This window comes from Aquarana catesbeiana, linkage group LG08 (assembly GCF_042186555.1).
Source record: "Aquarana catesbeiana isolate 2022-GZ linkage group LG08, ASM4218655v1, whole genome shotgun sequence".
In the NCBI taxonomy this organism is placed as follows: Eukaryota; Metazoa; Chordata; class Amphibia; order Anura; family Ranidae; genus Aquarana; species Aquarana catesbeiana.
Window position 1 is genome coordinate 282,232,109 of NC_133331.1, and position 15,552 is coordinate 282,247,660.

At 42.6% G+C, this 15,552-nt stretch overlaps 1 protein-coding gene across 1 annotated transcript in view; it reads left to right on the forward strand.

The window, feature by feature from the left end:
* Positions 1 to 15,280, forward strand: part of LOC141106757 (uncharacterized) — a 168,518-nt gene extending 153,238 nt beyond the window's left edge. The window contains exons 15-21 of the mRNA XM_073597684.1: positions 104 to 162; positions 1,861 to 1,971; positions 4,393 to 4,557; positions 4,644 to 4,764; positions 4,887 to 4,984; positions 5,107 to 5,212; positions 13,249 to 15,280. Of these exons, the coding sequence (XP_073453785.1) occupies positions 104 to 162; positions 1,861 to 1,971; positions 4,393 to 4,557; positions 4,644 to 4,764; positions 4,887 to 4,984; positions 5,107 to 5,212; positions 13,249 to 14,585 (1,997 nt within the window). The 3' untranslated portion in view covers positions 14,586 to 15,280. The remainder of the gene's footprint in view (positions 1 to 103; positions 163 to 1,860; positions 1,972 to 4,392; positions 4,558 to 4,643; positions 4,765 to 4,886; positions 4,985 to 5,106; positions 5,213 to 13,248) is intronic.
* Positions 15,281 to 15,552: the final 272 nt, after the last annotated feature.

Here is a 15,552-nt window from a genome sequence, read left to right on the forward strand (position 1 = left end):
CAAGTGTATCTGAGGGGGGGGTGGGGGGAGGAAGTTTAAAGGGAGGCCAGGTCTTGTCATAATGCAGAGCCACAATGTCAATGTAATTCTCTTTATTTTACAGCGTTATGCTGGGATCTCAGAGGTGGATCTGAGGAGCGGAGCTGTCTATACAGAGCGATGGTGCGTAAGATGAAGGATACATCAACGCAGGAAAAGCCCAGCCCCCTCTTCTGGACTACAGAACCACTTGGTGGGCTCTCTTGCATTTGCAGCACTGGTGGCCCTCATTCTAATTTCTTAACCACTTTAAGACCTGGTGTATTTTTCAAACTTGTTGTTTACAAGTTTAAATAATTTCTTTTTTTGCTCAAAAATTACTTAGAACCCCCAAACATATATATATATATATATATATATATATATAACACCCTAGAGCAGTGATGGCAATCCTTGGCACTCCAGATGTTTTGGAACTACATTTCCCATGATGCTCATGCACTCTGCAGTGTAGTTGAGCATCATGGGAAATGTAGTTCCATAACATCTGGGGTGCCAAGGTTCGCCATCACTGCCCTAGAGAATAAAATGGCGGTCGTTGCATTACTTTCCGTCACACCATATTTTGCGCAGCGGTCTTACAAGCACACTTTTTTAGGAAGAAAAATACACGTTTTTGAATTAAAAAATAAGACAACAGTAAAGTTAGCCCAATTTTTTTTTTTTTATTGGGAAAAATGATGTTATGCTGAGTAAATTGATACCCAACATGTCACGATTCAAAGTTGCGCCCGCTCGTGGAATGGCGACAGACTTTTACCCTTAAAAATCTCCATATGCAACGTTTAAAAAATTCTATAGGTTGCATGTTTTGTGTTACAGAGGAGTTATGGGGCTAGAATTATTTCTCTCGCTCTACCGATCGCGGCAATACCTCACATACCTTTCATATGCGGGCGCTGCTCACTTATGCGTTCGCTTCTGCATGCGAACTCAGCAGGCGTTTAAAAAATGTATCTTTTTTTTCTTATTTATTTTACCTTTTATTTTTTATTTTATTTATTTATTTATTTATTTATTTTAATGGTGTCACTTTTATTCCTATTACAAGGAATGTAAACTACCTTGTAATAGAAAAAAAATATGGCAGGACCTCTTAAATATGAGATCTGGTGTCAAAAATACCTCAGATCTCATATTTACACTAAAATGCAATAAAAGAAATAAAAACGTTGTTTGGAAGAAAAAAAAAAATAAAAAAAAATATTGCTTTAAGAGCTATGGGTGGAAGTGCCGTTTTGATGTCGCTTCCGCCCTGCATTGGTATGGAGCTGGGTGAGGGCCATCTTCCCTTCACTCAATTCCATACCACAGAGGACACGGGATCCAATCGCCTCCGTCGTTCCCGGCGGCCCCAGTAAGCGGCGGGGGGCACCGGAACACGGCGGGAGGAGGGTCCCTCTCCCGCCGCCGATAAAAGTGATCTTGTGGCGTTTCCCCTGCAGAGACCACTTTTATCTGAAAGCGGACTGCCCGCTGAAGAAGAGGATACCGGGGGTTATGGCAGGTAGCTGCTGACATAACAACGATATTTCTCTTCAAAGTACCACCGTATAATGATGGCGGGCGGTCCGGAAGTGGTTAATAAGCGTAGTGGGGATGTTGGAGATCCTCGGAGGCAGGGACTAATTTGAACAGTTGAATGAGTAAACTGCAGAATGGTGCTCATGTGTTTGTGTTTATATATATATATGAGATCTTTTTTATGCTATTTCTGTTGCTTGGAGCCCAACTTTACCTTACTTCTTCACACTAACATTGCCACTTGACCAAGCTACACACACCCTCTACTGATATATTTTATCTTGTCAATTGCTGCAGGAGCAAAGTCCATTTCTGATCTCATCATTCAGGATGGAGAAGGAGCAGAGCTACATGGCGGAGGTGATTTTAGATCTCACTCTGGAGATCATCTACCTGCTTAAAGGAGAGGTGAGGAGGATTCTGGGAGGTCACATGACATCACTCTTATTTCTATTATTAAAACACAGACCTGACCAGGGAGGTGAGGAGGGTTCTGATAGGTCACATGACATCACTCTTATCTCTATTAAAGTGGATGCAAACCCTCTCCTATACCCAGTGAACAGCCTCAGATGATACACAGGGATAAAACAAATCTCCCTACATAAGTTTCACATGCATACAATATCTCACTAAAGTGAGTACACCCCTCACATTTTTGTAAATATTTTATTATATCTTTTCATGTGACAACACTGAAGAAATGACACTTTGCTACAATGTAAAGTAGTGAGTGTACAGCTTGTATAACAGTGAAAATGTGCTGTCTCCTCAAAATAACACAACACACAGCCATTAATGTCTCAACCGCTTGCAACAAAAGTGAGTACACCCCTAAGTAAAAATGTCCAAATTGGGCCCAAAGTGTCAATATTTTGTGTGGCCACCATTATTTTCCAGCGCTGCCTTAACCCTCTTGGGCATGGAGTTCACCAGAGTTTCACATGTTACCATTGGAGTCCTCTTCCACTCCTTCCTGATGACATCACAGAGCTGGTGGATGTTAGAGACCTTACGCTCCTCCACCTTCCATTTGAGGATGTCCCACAGATGCTTAATAGGGTTTAGGTCTGGAGACATGCTTGGCTAGTCCATCCCCTTTACCCTCAGCTTCTTTAACAAGGCAGGGATCGTCTTGGAGGTGTGTTTTGGGGTCGTTATCATGTTGGAATACTGCCCTGCGGCTCCAGTCTCCCCCCAGGGAGGGGATCATGCTTTTCTTTAGTATACCACAGTACGTGTTGGCATTCATGGGTCCCTCAATGAACTGTAGCACCCAGTGCTGGTAGCACTCATGCAACCCCAGACCATGACACTCCCACCACCATGCTTGACTGTAGGCAAGATAAAATTGTCTTTGTACTCCTCACTTGGTTGCCGCCACACACGCTTGGCACCATCTGAACCAAATAAGTTTATCTTGGTCTCATCAGACCACAGGACATGGTTCCAGTAATCTATGTCCTTAGTCTGCTTGTCTTCAGCAAACTGCAGGCTTTCTTGTGCATCATCTTTAGAAGAGGCTTCCTTCTGGGACGACAGTCATGCAGACCAATTTGATGTAGTGTGCGGCGTATGGTCTGAGCACTGACAGGCTGACCCCCCACCCCTTAAACCTCTGCAGCAATGCTGGCAGTAATCATACATCTATTTCCCAAAGGCAACCTCTGGATATGACGCTGAGCATGTGCACTCAACTTCTTTGGTCTACCATGGCGAGGCCTGTTCTGACTGGAACCTGTCCTGTTAAACCGCTGTATGCTCTTGGCCACCGTGCTGCAGTTCAGTTTCAGGGTCTTGGCAGTCTTCTTATAGCCTAGGCCATCTTTATGTAAAGCAACAATTCTTTTTTTCAGATCCTCAGAGAGTTCTTTGCCATGAGGTGCCATGCTAAACTTCCAGTAACCAGTATGAGAGAGTGAGAGCGATAACACCAAATTTAACACACCTGCTCCCCATTCACACCTGAGATTTTGTAAAACGAACGAGTCACATGATACCGGGGAGGGAAAATGGCTAATTTTGGCTAACTCACTTTTGTTGCCAGCGGTTTAGACATTAATAGCTGTGTGTTGAGTTATTTTGAGGGGACAGCAAATTTACACTGTTATACAAGCTGTACATTAATTACTTTACATTGTAACAAAGTGTCATTTCTTCAGTGTTGTCATATGAAAAGATAGAATAAAATATTTACAAAAATGTGAGGGATGTACTCACTTTTGTGAGATACTGTATCTGCTGTTTTTAGCTTGCTATATTCTTTAGAATTCTTACATCGTGTTAGAATTTTTACGTCCTCATTCTGCAGTAGGAGTGGTATCTGGGCCTACACTGGGAGACAGCTGATTGGAGGAAAGGCACACACCCCCTCCACATGGGCAGAGGAAGGAAGGAATGTGCAGAGCTGTGCTGTGAATAGACAAGCTCTCTGCTAATCTATTTATAGCACCCATTCCGACACACTTTTCAGGCTGTATTTATCTCCTGTCTCGTAAAACTAGTCAGAAGTGCTGATAACAGAGGAACGAAACAGCAGAAAGACACAGGACTTGGACAGTGCTTTTGAGAGAGATAAGTAAACACTACAGATATATGTGCCTAGGTCAGATTTCATGAATCATGTTTACATCCACTTTAATAAAACACAGACCTGACCAGAGAGGTGAGGAGGATTCTGGGAGGTCACATGAGATCACTCTTATTATCTTTATTATTAAAAAATGATAAACCTGTTGATGAAGGACATTGTAATTTTTATTGGATGCATGCTCTGTAAAGCTAAGTGTAGGCAGTTGCCTAATATGGTAAACTTTACCTTATTTATAGAATTATATACATTTCAAGTTATCCGATGGCTTGACCAAACATGGTCAAGGAAAAACACAAAGCTATATCATGGACCTTCCAGCTCCCTTCTTGACACATGAGTGGAATAACAAGAAGAAGATTCTAGAAGTCACCCAGAAGATCATTGAGCTGCTGACAGGAGAGGTGAGCGGTTCCGGGAATTCTGGGGCATTATCCAGTAACAGACAAGGGATGTGTCTGGATAGTGACTGTATCATTGTGTGTGTCAGGTTCCTATAAGATGTCAGGATGTCGCTGTCTCATTTGGTACAGAAGATAGGAATAATTTAGGACACACGGATCTCTACAAGGACGTCATGATGGAGAACTGGCCGCCCCTCACATCACCGGGTAAGAGGAGACTTTCATTTTATGTAAAGGAGAGAAGAGTATTGAGGATTCACCTAGATACACACATCCTCTGATATAAAGACACAGAAACAATGTATTCAGTCAGTGTGTGTTTCCTACAGATGGATCCAGTAACAGAAATCCCCCGGAGAGATGTCCCCTTCCTCTGTATTCCCGGGACTCCACACAGGAACATCAGGAGATCCCTCAGGGGGATCAGGTAGATGGAATCCAATTCTGGTTATTCTCTTATGTTTAGAACAGAAGCAGTACCTGTCATATGTTTGATGTCTGAGTACAATTTTTATTGTGGTCATTCTTATTGTTTTTTGGGTCTCATAGGATGTAAGCCAGATTGATCCTGGGATAGAAGTAAAAGTTGAAGAAACATATGTGATAAATGATGGGCCATGTAAGGATGAGGAAGTTCCTCCAGAGATCAGCACAGGTGAGTAATAAACACTAAATCCAGAGAAGAGTCCCAGATTCTCCTTGTTCAGTCACTGCTGAAGAAACATTTAGACTTCTCTAACAGGTGATAAGCAGAGAAAAAACCCTTGCAGGAGAAGTGTAACTATGAGATTTTTTGAGTTAAGGTTAGTGTTAGGTGTTTAAAGTTACCTAAATCCATCCAAAGTGAGTGAAATCTTCTATTAAACATTTGTCACCAGAATAGTTCTCCTTGGAAGACTTATGCCGCGTACACACAAGCGGACTTTACGGCAGACTTTGCCCGGCGGACGGGATTTCGTCAGACAATTTGATCGTGTGTGGGCTCCAGCGGACTTTGTTTGCTCAAAAGTTGGACGGAGATTTGAAACATGTTTTAAATCAATCCGTCGAAATCGAATCCGGTCGAAAAGTCCGCTCCTCTGTATGCTAGTTCGACGGACAAAAAGCCACGCTAGGGCAGCTATTGGCTACTGGCTATTAACTTCCTTGTTTTAGTCCTGTCGTATGTCATCACATACGAATTCGACGGACTTTGGTGGATTGTGTGTAGGCCAGTCCGTTCATTCAGAAAGTCCGTCGTAAAGTCTGTTGAAAAGTCCGCCGAGCAAAGTCTGCCGTAAAGTCCGCTCGTGTGTACGCGGCATTACTGTCACCTCCTGCCCAGGTAAAAATGGCCATCAGAGCAAATATAGCTGATAATTCTCCTCAGCAGGGACATAGCAAATAAAACCTAAGTGGGATTTTAACATATTCCATCCAAAGCAAAAAAAAAAAGATTGGGTTTTAGATATATTTTACATAGTTACATAGTTGGTCTGGTTGAAAAAAATACACAAGTCTATTCGGTTGAACCAACACAGAAAAAAAAACACACACACATCCTCCATATACAAAATCCTATAATGACAGTTTATCCAGAGGAAGGCAAAAAAACGCCAATAAAGCATGATCCAATTTGCTCCAGCGGGGGAAAAAAAATCCTTCCTGATCCTCCATGAGGCAATCGTATATTCCCTGGATCAACTTTACCTATAAATGTTAGTATCTAGTTATATTTGGTGCATTTAGGAAAGAATCCAGGTCTCCCAGCAATCTACTGAGCTGGCCAGAACCAACTCTGGAGGGAGTCTAGTCTATTCCACATTTTCACAGCTCTTACTGTGAAGAAGACTTTCCGTATTTGCAGGTTAAAGCCCAACTTTCATGCAGTTGGACTGTGCCTGCACTGTACATGTCAACTGCTCATTTTGTCCAGGGGTGAGCAGAAAGCATATAATCACCTGATTATTCAATCTTCCGAAAAATGGTGCTGTGGACTGTACCTTGTCTATGGACCAGTCCACTATTCAAGACCTTTGGAGCGCAGTGGTACTGGACCAGTCTTGTGCTAGGAGGATCCGGTAAGTATTTCTCTGATCTCCTCTCCCCCAGGAAAAAAAAAAACAGCAGCTAATCTGTGCAGTGCGGGTACAGCCCTACTAAATGGAAAAAATATATATCTTTGCCTGGAGTAGGGCCTGAAATCTCCTTTCCTCCAGATGTAAAGAGTGCCCCCTTTTCCTCTGTGATGACCTGGAAGTGAATAACTCAACACCAAGTTTACTATATGGACCATTTTCAGTGCCTTGAAAAATTATTCATACCCCTTAAAATTTTCCACATTTTGTCATGTTACAACTAAAAACATAAATGTATTTTTTTTTTAAATTTGAAAAATACAACTTTACTGAGATGCAATCATGGTAAACATAGGTACAGTCAACATAAGTTTACTAAATTATACAATGTGTGTGACAGGTATAACATCTTTTCAATATTTTATTTTATTTATTTATTTCAGGTACTTATATAGCGCCGTCAATTTACGCAGCGCTTTACATATACATTGTACATTCACATCAGTCCCTACCCTCAAGGAGCTTACAATCTAAGGTCCCTAACTCACATTCATACATACTAGGGGCAATTTAGACAGGATCCAATTAACCTACCAGCATGTCTTTGGAGTGTGGGAGGAAACCGGAGTACCCGGAGGAAACCCACGCAGGCACAGGGAGAACATGCAAACTCCAGGCAGGTAGTGTCGTGGGTGGGATTCGAACCAGCGACCCTTCTTACTGCTAGGTGAAAGTGCTATCCACTGTACCACTGTGCCGCCCTAATATCTGTATCCTTACATTTCCCCCACACCTAGGTGCTGGTCTATTAGGTACATGTTTCACCGTCCTCCAGCCATTTATCCCATACTCTGGAATATTTTTGTGTACAGCCTCTATGGGTATAAATCATTTTTCTATATGGAAGGGTGTCGGTGATATCCTTTTTCCAGCTCTGGATTGTAGGGGGTAGTGCCTGCATCCATACCCTAGCCACAACTTTTCGTGCTATGAATAAAGTTTCATACATAAATATAGCTTGGTATTTATCAACTTCTGTGTCAGGCAATAAGCCCATCAGACAGAGCTTTGGGTCAAGGACTACTAGGGAGCCCATATTGTCGCGGAGAAAGCGGACTACCTGTGTCCAGTAGGTTTGTATGTTGGGGCAGCTCCATATCAGATGGTAAAACGAGCCGGGGACCAGTGCACACAAGGGGCACATTGGACTTTGTGTGGGTTGAAACTTGGCTAGTCTTAGTGGTGTTAGGTATGCATGGTGTATGATATGCAGTTGCGTCAGTCTGTCTGAGAGTTTAGGGGATGCAGTCTTAACCCCTTCCAGTATTTCCTCCCAGTCTGAGTCATCTATGGGTCCCACGTCTCGTTCCTATGCGATTTTAGCTGTCTGGATAACTGTTTTTGCAGTTATCCAGACAGCTAAAGTCTGAGCAAATCATATAGATTAGATATGAGTTTAGTAGGGTCTGCCCCCAAAATAATGTTTAGGACTGGGGGAATATCAAGTGTGATAGCAAGACTCATAAACTGCATCCGCACTGCGTGCCTAAGTTGTAGGTATCTGAACAGTAAGTGATTCGGGAGTGAAAATTCTTCCTTGAGCGTTTGAAAGGTCTTGGGTCCGGACTCTGACATAACTTGGGACAGATATATTATACCATACGAAGCCCACAGTGTCGGGTCCGGGACAGTACTTAGTTCAGGTATATGACTATTAAACCATAGTGGGGTATGAGAGTGGATCGGAGACATATTGTGTTTATTTAATGCGATTTCCCATACCCTCCGATGATCGCATTATATTGGGGGGATCTTTTACTGTTTTGTCCCCCTCGGAGGATAGTTTAGATAGGGGTATACAGTCAGGTCCATAAATATTGGGACATCAACACAATTCTACTCTTTTTGGCTCTATATACCACCACAATGGATTTGAAATTAAACAAACAAGATGTGCTTTAACTGCAGACTTTTAGCTTTAATTTGAGGGTATGTACATCCAAATCAGGTGAACGGTGTAGGAATTACAACAGTTTGTATATGTGCCTCCCACTTTTTAAGGGACCAAAAGTAATGGGACAGATTAACAATCATCCATCAAACTTTCACTTTTTAATACTTGGTTGCAAATCCTTTGCAGTCAATTACAGCCTGAAGTCTGGAACGCATAGACATCACCTGACGCTGGGTTTCATCCCTGGTGATGCTCTGCCAGGCCTTTACTGCAACTGTCTTCAGTTCCTGCTTGTTCTTGGGGCATTTTCCCTTCAGTTTTGTCTTCAGCAAGTGAAATGCATGCTCAATCGGATTCAGGTCAGGTGATTGACTTGGCCATTGCATAACATTCCACTCCTTTCCCTTAAAAACTCTTTGGTTCCTTTCGCAGTATGCTTCGGGTCATTGTCCATCTGCACTGTGAAGTGCCGTCCAATGAGTTCTGAAGCATTTTGCTGAATATGAGCAGATAATATTGCCCAAAACACTTCAGAATTCATCCTGCTGCTTTTGTCAGCAGTCACATCATCAATAAATACAAGAGAACCAGTTCCATTGGCAGCCATACATGCCCACACCATGACACTACCACCACCATGCTTCACTGATGAGGTGGTATGCTTTGGATCATGAGCAGTTCCTTTGCTTCTCCATACTCTTCTCTTCCCATCACTCTGGTACAAGTTGATCTTGGTCTCATCTGTCCATAGGATGTTGTTCCAGAACTGTGAAGGCTTTTTTAGATGTTGTTTGGCAAACTCTAATCTGGCCTTCCTGTTTTTGAGGCTCACCAATTGTTTACATCTTGTGGTGAACCCTCTGTATTCACTCCGGTGAAGTCTTCTTTTGATTGTTGACTTTGACACACATACACTTACCTCCTGGAGAGTGTTCTTGATCTGGCCAACTGTTGTGAAGGGTATTTTCTTGGGAGTGATGGGACGAATAAATTTAATCAAAATGATTCTCTTACCTAAAATCTTATATATGGTTTGGCATGCCCCCTATATGTTCCCCTAAAAATCTTCAAACAGATGGAAGCTATCCTGAACTCCTTTGTGTGGGGACATGGTAGACACAAGTTAGCCTGGCATGTTCTTAAAAACTGCCAGAAAAATGCCCCAAGAACAAGCAGGAACTGAAGACAGTTACAGTAGAGGCCTGGCAGAGCATCACCAGGGATGAAACCCAGCGTCTGGTGATGTCTATGCGTTCCAGACTTCAGGCTGTAATTGCCTGCAAAGGATTTGCAACCAAGTATTAAAAAAGTGAAAGTTTGGATGATTGTTAATCTGTCCCATTACTTTCGGTCCCTTAAAAAGTGGGATGCACATTTACAAACTGTTGTAATTCCTACACCGTTCACCTGATTTGGATGTAAATACCCTCAAATTAAAGCTGAAAGTCTGCAGTTAAAGCACATCTTGTTCGTTTAATTTCAAATCCATTGTGGTGGTGTATAGAGCCAAAAAGATTAGAATTGTGTCGATGTCCCAATATTTATGGACCTGACTGTAATCCCCAAGGCTTCTTGTAACCATCACTCCCAAGTATTTGATCGCTGATACTCTAGTTAAGGGTAGTTTGGGAAAAACGGGGGGTGGGGGGAATTGCACCAAGAAAAGAATTTGGGATTTATCCCAATTAATGCGTAGTCCTGAGTACCCACCCATCTTTTCAATTATAGCCAATGCAGCTTGTAATGATGGTGCCTGATCTGCTAGATAGAGTATGGTATCATCTGCGTAAAGCCCTTTTTTTTTCCCAGGAGTCTCCCCGTCTTAAGCCTGTTATATTCGGGTCTGACCTTATGGCTATAACTAATGGTTTTGCTGCAAGGATATAAAGTAGCGGTGAAAAGGGGCATCCCTGTCTTGTGCCCCTTTCAAGGGAAATTTGGTCTGATAACCAACCGTTTACGAATTAGAGGACTATGTTCGCTCCACCGCGAACATGACTGTGAAGGCCTCCCTACCGTACGTTGTTATAAGGAGGTTTTCTAGGTACTCGGCCGGGTCTTTACCTTCCATGCGTTCAGGCAATCCTATGAACCGGAGATTGCATCGGCGTATTTTGTTCTCCATGTCATCCTGGTGTGAGTAGAGCTGTTGAATTTGTCGTTGCATATCCTCTGTGGCATGCTGCAGGGGGTGTAGGATATCTTCCGTTGTGCCAATGTGGGTTTCAGTCTCGGTAACTCTGTTAAGTTTGAGAGGTCTTGGCGGAGAAGGGATATATCAATCTTCACTTCATCAATTTTAGCTGTAAGAGTGCCTTGAAGTGTGGCTATGGCATCCAGCACTTTAGCAGTGTCTGCTGTATGGCGCTCCTCATCCGGACATGTGTCGGCGCCATCTTTGGCCGGCATGTCTTTGTCTTGGTGGCGATATTTAGCTAATTTGTCCACCGTTTCTGTCACCTTTTTCGGCGGCGACATGTTGTCCCCCATTCCCCGTATTTGGAGAAGGCTTTGTGGGTAGGTAGGTGTCCGGATTTGTGTTCAGGATGTTAGGCAGGAGAAACGGCAAGAGGAGCTCCCGCTATCCACATCTTACTCCATCACTCTCCAGGTCACGCCCCCCCCCAACGTAAATGTATTTTAATGGTATTTTATCTGATAGACCAAGGCAAAGTGGCACATAATTGTGAAGTGGAAGGAAAATGATAAATGGTATTCAAAATTTTTTACAAATAAATATCTGAAAAGTGTGGCGTGCATTTGTATTCAGCCCCCTTTACTCTGATACTCCTAACTAAAATCTAGTGGAACCAATTGCCTTCAGAAGTCACCTAATTAGTAAATAGAGTCCACCTGTGTGTAATTTAATCTCGGTATAAATACAGCTGTTCTGTGAAGCCTTCAAAGGTTTGTTAGAGAGCTTTAGTAAACAAACAGCATTGTGAAGGCCACAGGTCAGGGATAAAGTTATTGAGAAGTTAAAAGCAGGGTTAAGTTATAAAAAAAATATCCCAAGCTTTAAACATCTCACGGAGCACTGTTCAAGCCATCATCCGAAAATGGAAAGACTATGGCACAACTGCAAACCTACCAAGACATGGCCGTCCACCTAAACTGACAGGCCGGACAAGGAGAGCATTAATCAGAGAAGCAGCCAAGAGGCCCATGGTAACTATGGAGGGGCCGCAGAGATCCACAGCTCAAGTGGGAGAATCTGTCCACAGGACAACTATTACTAATTACAAATCTGGCCTTTATGGAAGAGTGGCAAGAAGAAAGCCATTGTTGAAAGAAAGCCATAAGAAATTCCATTTGCAGGTTGCGAGAAGCCATGTGGGAGGCACAGCAAACATGTGGAAGAAGGTTCTCTGGTCAGATAATACCAAGTTTTACTTTTTGACCCAAAAGCAGAACGCTATGTGTGGCGTTAAACTAACGCCGTGTACACAGAGGCGGACTTTTCGACCAGATTGGTCCAACGGAACAAATCCGTCGGACATTCCGACCGTGTGTGGGCTTCATCGGACCTGCAGCGGACTTTTTTGGTCGAAAATCAGGCGGACTTTAGATTTAAAACATGTTTCAAATCTTTCCGACGGATTTGAGTCCGGTCGAAAAATCAGTTCGTCTGTATGCTTGTCCGACGGACGAAAACCGACGCTAGGGCAGTTATTGGCTACCAACTTCCTTATTTTAGTCCGGTCGTACGTCATCACGTACAAATCCGTCGGACTTTGGTGTGATCGTGTGTAGGCAAGTCCGTTCGTTCTAAAGTCCGTCGAAAGTCCGTCAGAAAGACCGTCGGACCTTTGATACTGAAAAGTCCGCCCGTGTGTACACAACATTACACTGCACATCACCCTAAACACCATCCCCACCGTGAAACATGGTGGTGGCAGCATCATGTTGTAGGGGTGCTTTCTTTTCAGCAGGGACAGAGAAGCTGGTCAGAGTTGATGGGAAGATGAATGGAGCCAAATACAGGGCAATATTAGAAGAAAACCTGTAAGAAGTTCTGTAAAAGACTTGAGACTGGGGCCGATGTTCACCTTCCAGCAGGACAACGACCCTAAACCTACAACCAGAGCTACAATGAAATGGTTTAGATTAAAGCATATTCATGTGTTAGAATGGCCCAGTCAAAGTCCAGACCTAAATCCAATTGAGAATCTGTGGTAAGACTTGGAAATTGCTGTTCACAGACGCTCTCCATCCAATCTGACAGAGCTTGAGCTTGTCACTCTCTGGATGTGCAAAACTGGTAGAGACATCCCCAAAAAGACTTGCAGCTGTAATTGCAGCAAAAGGTGGTTCTACAAAGTATTGACTCAGGGGGGCTGAATACAAATGCACGCCACACTTTTCATATATTTATTTGTAAAAATTTGTTGAAAACCATTTATCATTTTCCTTCCACTTCACAATTACTGTATGTGCCACTTTGTGTTGGTCTATCACATAAAATCCCAATAAAATACATTTAAGTTTTTTTGTTGTAACATGACAAAATGTGGAAAATTTCAGGGGGTACGAATACTTTTTCAAAGCACTGTATATATTTATATATGTTGATCATATCCCCCCCCCCCCCAAGAGAGAATATGTTCAGTTCAGCTAATCTATCCTTATAGCTTAACTCCTCCACGCCTCCTAATTTTAACCTTTTCTTCTTTTTTGCAGATGAGGGACACAGTAGCAGTAAGATGGACAGACAGCAACGTTCCATTACCTCTCCAGATAGTAAAAAAGAAGATGACATTGGCCATCTAAGTAATCTTCCTGACCCCTATAACTGTTCCCAGTGTGGGAAATGCTTCAAATTCAAGGCTCACTTCGTGGAACACAAGAGAAGTCATTGGGATGAGAAGCGCCTTTCCTGTTCTAAGTGCGGAAAATGCTTGAACCTCAAATCCAAAGCACTTACGCATGAGCAGATCCTCCCAGGACTGAAGCAGTACTTGTGTAACGAGTGCGAGAACTGTGTTGCGACTGACATGTACCTTTTAAAACACCAGAGGATTTATGCCAAGCAATGTTCATTTTTCTCTTCGGAGAGCAGGAAAGGTTTTTTTAGCGCATTGTCTCTGGAAAAACATCAAGAGGTGCATGTGACAGAGAAGCCATATTCATGCGTTCGGTGCGGGAAATGTTTCTCCGAGAAGTCAATGTTGGTTCAGCATGAGAAGGCTCACCTAGAAGAGAAGACGTATCTATGTTCGGATTGTGGAAAAAGCTTTACCTGTAACTCGCATCTAGTTATGCATAAGCGCGTCCACACTGGAGAGAAGCCATATTCTTGCTCAGAATGTGGCAAACATTTTAGCCGGAAGTGGCATCTTGAAAACCACCGGAGATCGCACACGGGAGAGAAGCCATACTTGTGTTCAGACTGTGGGAAACGTTTTAAGACCAAGACGTACCTGGTGGAGCACCAAAGGACTCACACAAAGGAGAAGCCCTATTCCTGTTCGGATTGCGGGAAATCTTTTGCCCATCCATCTGTTCTATTTAAACACCAAAGAATTCACACGGGGGAAAGGCCTCATTCCTGTTCCCAATGCGGGAAGTGCTTCACGCAAAAGTCCTCTCTCATCGTTCACCAGAGGTCTCACACGGGAGAGAAACCTTTCTCGTGTTCCGAGTGTGGGAAATGCTTTGCATTTAAGGTTTCTCTGGTGGACCATCTGAAAACACACACAGGGGAGAAGTCATATTCGTGCTGCGAATGTGGCAAGAGTTTTTTAAACAAGTCATCTCTTGATGTCCATTGCAAAAGTCACACTAGGGAGAATCTGTGCTCATATCCGCAATGTGGCGAGAGCTTCTCCAACAAAGCAACACTTGAAATCCACCGCAGAAGCCACACGGGGAATGAACTGTATTTGTGTTCTGAATGCGGGAAATGCTTTGTGAGGAAATCTCTCCTTCTCTTGCACCAAAGAATTCATACGGGGGGTGAAGCCCTATTTATGTTCCCAGTGCAGGAAATGCTTCCCACAGGGACCAAACCTTGTTGAGCATGAACAAGCACACATTAGGGATAACGTAATATATGGGCAGTGGTAACTAATGTATAGCAGATGAAACAATGGTCATCTTTGATGCCAGCTTTTCAAACCTTGCTTCTACAAAAGGGACCTCCATGACCTACAACTTTTTATAATGTGATCTTGATGCAAAGTCAGTGGTTGTCCTCTTTTCACACAAGCTGTTCCTTTTCTAAATGTACATGTATTACAGTGCTTCCATAGTAAGGATTAGTATATTTATTTTCTGTTTCATGCTGATATGAAAATTCATAGAAGGTCACCACTGCCCATGTTCACCCACAGAAGTTTATCTACTGCATATACAGTACTGTATAAGGCCACCATTGCCCATCCTGTTTATCCACTGTAACTTATCCACAACATTTGGATTTTTTTTTTTGTAATTCCAATTTCATTTTATTATTTTTATAAAAAAAAAAATCCAAATCCAGAAAAAAGCAACGCAATACATAAGATAGTTGGATTGCATTTAAATTTAATGGTTGTATGCAAAGTTCTTTCCCCCCAAAGCAATCTTGGTGCTAAGAAATGTCTATCTATGACATAACAAGGGGAAAAGTCTGTAGAATGTTGTTCCTAGGAGTAGTAACTCAAATAATGACTGTGTGTTAAATTAAAAAAAATGTATGCAAGACTGTGATAAAGAGATCTCCAAAGATAAATTTTGTGGTGGTCTTTCTTTCTTCTGAGTTAGGGATACATGATTTGATCAGGGGCTATATTTATTTAAAGTGGTTGTAAACTTTTACATGTACCCAGTGAAGTGACTGGCCTCAGGTGATACACAGAGATGAAACAAATCCTCATGCATAAGCTGTACTGATTTATCTACAGCCATCTTTTCCCTACAGCCATTCAAACTGCAGAAGCTACACAGGATCTCTGAGCTCTTAAAAGTAGAGCTGAAGTTATATCAGTAAATAGAGTTCTGAGA